Raw genomic sequence first — 5,000 nt, forward strand, 5'->3', positions numbered from 1 at the left:
GGCTGCTAATTGACCGGGTGAAATGGTTGTGCGCATGCGTGATGTGTTAGCCACACCGGGTTGTTGTTAGCGTGTGTCACCTTACTTTTATTATTGTTGTTTTCTTTCTTCCCTCGAGTGGGGTCCAGAAGGAGGTTCAGCCTGGGGTCCAGTTTTGTACCCTCCCTGCTCAAGACCTATTAAAATCTCCCTTCCGTTCCACGCACGAACCGTCGTTAAATTACCGCAAGCGGTCAATATGACCTTGATGTGTCTGGTTATCTACAATTTTATGAACTCGAACATGAATCTTATAATTTAAGAAATACTGAACTAATGTTTGAAAGTATTTATGCAAGAAATGACACATTCAAGTATTCTTTTTTTTCCTAGAGCTGTACGTTCATGGAATAAGTTACCTATATCTGTTAAAAAAAGTGACTCAGTCTCTAAGTTCAAACAAGAGTTAAAGTTGTTTTGTCTTCAGATCGATCGTCATGACTGATCTTACATTTTTTTTTTTTGCTTTTTAATTAATTAATTAATTTTTATTTATTTAATTAGTACTATTATTATTATTATTTTTTTTTTGGTAGCCTACACTTGTTAGGGAAGTTCATTCCTGTTTTGTGGGTTTCCAACAGCATACTCATTTTTAATAGTGTCATAGTCAAGTATTTGCATACCTGCCATTTGCCTCTTTGCTGTGAAATAAATAAAGTAAAGTAAAGTAAAGCATAATTGAACATCTCCCTTCCCTCGGCAGCATTTGTGCCATTTAGGTAAACCAGTATACATAACACCAGGGACGCCGCCGCAATTTTCATTTTGCTGAAGAAGGTTACAGGAGTAACCGAAACGTCCAAGTTATTCGTCTTTTCTAGCCAGAGTCAACTTTTATGATAATTAATCTCTATTTAATCTCATTTTATTAACAGAAATGCCTGGCTACAGACCAGATATTTTTGAATACTAATATGATAACACAACAACTGAGACGCTAACCTTTATTTGACGTGTTGCCATAAAAACCATCCAGATGTTTTCGCTTGGTTCTAAAGAAGCTTTCTATGTAATTTTTTTCGCGATTTCGACTAAAATGCCCTGTTTTTCACCCTCGTCCATGGGCGCCATTCGGTCTCCCTCGCTGCTGGGTGTTATTGTGACGTTTCAAAATGCCGCAAAACAAACGCTCGGTATGATTCATACTATTCTGACCCGCAGATTTAGAACCGACACAACCCTCGCGCTTGGAACATGCACAGGCCCCCCAAGAACACACTGAACACCCAACCACTAAATTAGGAACGTCTCCTTCGTCGACGCAATAAGGTAGTCGGAAGCGTCGTAATGGTCGGGAAAGTAGAACTAGATTCAACTTTCCCAATCATCCAGACCATGTGCCGCAGCTAGATCGCCGCAGTCGGCGGGGACAAATATTTCCATATGTCTGCGACGTGGCGCAAACCTATCGGCGATCCGGTGTCGCAGACCAATCGAAGATCAGAACGTTGCAGATTATATGGAAACCAAGCTTTTGGGAAGTCCGTTCCTGTTTCCTAGGCTCCCAACGGGCAGCCCTAAAACCAGGAATGCGGAATCCGGAATCACAGGTCATTCTTTTACCAATACAGAGAATAAAAACTATCCTAAACATTCATAAAAGCTAACCTTAGGCCTAATTAGGCCTAAACAAACGTTTTTAGGCCTAAGGTTAGCTTTTATGAATGTTTAGGATAGTTTTTACTCTCTGTATTGGTAAAAGAATGACCTGTGATTCCGGATTCCGGATTCCGGATTCTGGGTTTTAGGGTTGCCGGCTCCCAACAGCATACATGTTTATGTGTACTTGTGTATTTTTTTTGCTATTTTCCCGTGAAATTAAGCGAAGCAAGCGGCTTCAACGGGATTCGAACCCATGACCTCTGCAATGCCTACGCGACTCTCCGGCCAATTAATCTCAGCCTGAAATAATTTCAGATGTGTTTAGAATTTTCCGGGGTAAGTGCGGGGATCACTTCAATCTTTCGAAAGGAATGTATGTTTTGAAGTGCGGATCATAGGCGAAATATAGAAGTGATCGTCACTTTATAGACAATTTTATGTCCTGAGCACACGCACTCGTAAAAATACTCGACGTGCACGTTAAAAACTGAAACCGTAATTTCGTTATGCACGGGTAGAAACAGAGGAAAGCCATTCTTTCTTCTCGGAACTAAAATTAGGATGAATGTAGCTGGGAGGCGAGTTAGAGCTGAAAGTCTTCTGTTCCGCTACGGTAGACCGGACCATTTCTTGGATGATTTCCTCTAGTTCCTTCAATTTTTGGGGGCACGTTGAATCCATGTGAGAGGTGAGTGAGTTTTCGGAACCGGAAGTTACTAACCGGAAGTGTTAACCGCTTCTGAGGGCCAATCGTCACTTGTGTGTTGGTCATGTGATGTGGAAACCAAAATAAAGTCCGCGGCAAAAAAAGAAAACAGAAAGGAATTATCATTTAGCCAACTCTACGAGTTAATTGTGTTCGGAAAAGAAAGCTTACACTATGGGTCGAATCTTCCTTGCCCATCCTGGTGGTACAAGACTGTTTTCTTGCGGTAACTGTGACACTGCCTTGACGAATAGATCTGAGCTAACCTCGACGGTACGTCGTAGCTATATTTATTTTCTTTTGAATATCAATGTTAGAAGTGTTCTTCGCACATATATCCTCGCTGGTAATGATATATCTGTAAAAGGAATTATGTTGAGAAAGACTCGGGCTTATTGTTATAACCGAGTAGAATGGAAACCTTACAAGTTAAAGTGAAAATGGCATTGCTATTTTCGCTTCAACAATCTCAAATTAAAGAAGCGAATATTTATTTGAATTAAAATTTTTTTTATTGTTACGATTCTTTGTTTATTTACTGCAAAGAGAGAAAGGCAGTTTGCTTGATAAGTAATCATCAATGTGAGTACACGGTTAGATTTTGAGCCAGAAACCATATTTTTGGAGAAGTACTTTAATGTACATGTACCAACATGCAAAGTTGCTGCGCGACACGAATTACGCAGTCTATTATTGGCTTTTGCCATGTTGGGATATTGTGAATTTTTGTGAAAACAAAGTTGTGTGGCTACTCGTGTGAAAATACTGTTTGCCGACACATAGAAAGCTATTTCCTGATTCCATATTGACTATATTATTTAATGATAATAACAAATGTTGATCAATTGAATTTCCATACTATCAAAGCTTACCAAGAAAATGCTTCCAAATATTGTGACATTTTTATCTGTGTGATCATTACAGAAATTTACTGGAGCTACAGGGAGAGCATTCCTCTTTAAAAAAGTGTGAGTACTCTATCCTGTCAAGAAAATTTGAAGAATATTAATTTTATTTTTAAACAAATGGGGTTATCATTTCCTTGGTCCCAAAACCAGCCACTGACAAACCAAGCCTTGGAAATGCCTTTGCCTATTTGATAGAGCATTTATGACCTTTAAGTTAATACATAACGTCATGCCAAAGGAAGGCATTCATTGGCCACCATGCATGATATTTAGAAAGATGCCTTGATAATGAATCATTCATGTAATAAATTTTAAGCTGGCCTCTATTTAAGTATTCTGTTGTTGTAATAAGTGTTTAATGTCACTTTTACTTTGTCTTGTCCCGCCTAGATTAGTTTAATAACTATTTGCAGGGCATCTAATATCGTAAATTTTATCTATTGCTAGTAAGTAAAACTATTGTTGTTATCGTTGTTAGTCGAAGCCTGCCTCACAACCTAGTTCAGAAACTCTGTGGAAACCCTCACTCTAATTGCATTGATAAATGCGAGCCTTTGTTGCAGTCTAATGCCTAGCTATTCTCTCTAAAATCTGGATGGCTTGGCAGTGACGTCTCGTAGAGTTATGTTGTGAGAGGGACTGTAAGTAAAAAGGGACTTTGCTGACTCTTGAAACCTGTAGAATCTGATGTAGAGCTAGTTGACTGTAACAGTTATAATCCATTGTGATTAACTTGATAGGGTGAATTTAGCATACAGTGAAGTTCAAGATAGAGTTATGGTATGTGGAACATTTTTACATTGCCATTGGTTAGGTTTTTAGCCTACTAATAAGTTCACTCTGCTTTGAGAAATTACCTGAAACAAACAATAATATTGAAGCAGTTACTTGATGACAGAGGTTCACCAACAGACAGGAGACAACCAGTTATGTGTTCACAAAGTGTTGAAGAATTGAATTCAGAACCTCGGAAGCCAAATCAATCCAGCGTTTTCAGGTTTTCAACCTAGTGCATCCGCATACAAATTCAATGCCCTAACCACAGGACCATGCTACGTCCTTTGTAAATGCCGTAATTTTTCTGATCTGTAGCTTACGATAAAATATTGTAATGTAAATAAAGGTGACCGGAATTACAGAAACAGGACACCTGATATTTTATGAAAACAATTGGGGAAATATCATGGGATGGATAGCAAATTGCCTAGCCCACTGTTTAGCTCAGTAAGCATTGGACTACTGGGCGGGAGGTCACGGAATCAAAAGTCTGGCTGGACCAACACTCAAGGTCTTTAAATAACTGAGGAGAAGTGCTGCTTTTGTAATGACCTCTGCGGATAACGATGAGAAGCCGTAGGCCCTGTCTCACAACTCTTTGAACAATGTTCATAACCCTGTGGGATGTAAAAGGACTTACTCACCATTTGTAAAGAGCAGGGCATGGAGTTTCCTGGTGTTGTGGGCGTTCCTCTGTATTTATATCATGGTTGGGAGAGTAAATGCTCAGAGATATTAGCTACACCAAGCTACTCTAAAATTGGAGGGTAAACGAAGATATGATGATGGCATTGGGAGGTAGGAGAGGTCTATAGTTGTCAATCTTGATGAAAAATGTGGTGTTTTGTAGACTGAGGTTTTTAGGGGTTTTCTGAGTGACGAATATCCCTAATATTTGTCCAGTTTAAGCATGGTTCTATTATGTTGCTGCTTGCCTTAAGGAATTTCGCAAAATTTTATACAAA

General features: G+C 39.1%; 2 protein-coding genes across 2 annotated transcripts in view; one reads left to right on the plus strand and one right to left on the minus strand.

Annotated features, from left to right (window-relative positions):
• LOC137984411 (doublesex- and mab-3-related transcription factor A2-like) overlaps positions 1 to 5,000 on the minus strand; it is a 350,662-nt gene that overhangs the window by 122,825 nt on the left and 222,837 nt on the right. The gene's annotated exons all lie outside the window — the stretch shown is intronic.
• Positions 2,421 to 5,000, plus strand: part of LOC137993764 (protein yippee-like 5) — a 5,019-nt gene continuing 2,439 nt past the window's right edge. The window contains exons 1-3 of the mRNA XM_068839774.1: positions 2,421 to 2,623; positions 3,275 to 3,318; positions 3,999 to 4,038. Coding sequence (XP_068695875.1) covers positions 2,525 to 2,623; positions 3,275 to 3,318; positions 3,999 to 4,038 — 183 coding nt within the window. The 5' untranslated portion in view covers positions 2,421 to 2,524. The remainder of the gene's footprint in view (positions 2,624 to 3,274; positions 3,319 to 3,998; positions 4,039 to 5,000) is intronic.

Source organism: Montipora foliosa, chromosome 2 (assembly GCF_036669935.1).
Source record: "Montipora foliosa isolate CH-2021 chromosome 2, ASM3666993v2, whole genome shotgun sequence".
Taxonomy (NCBI): Eukaryota; Metazoa; Cnidaria; class Anthozoa; order Scleractinia; family Acroporidae; genus Montipora; species Montipora foliosa.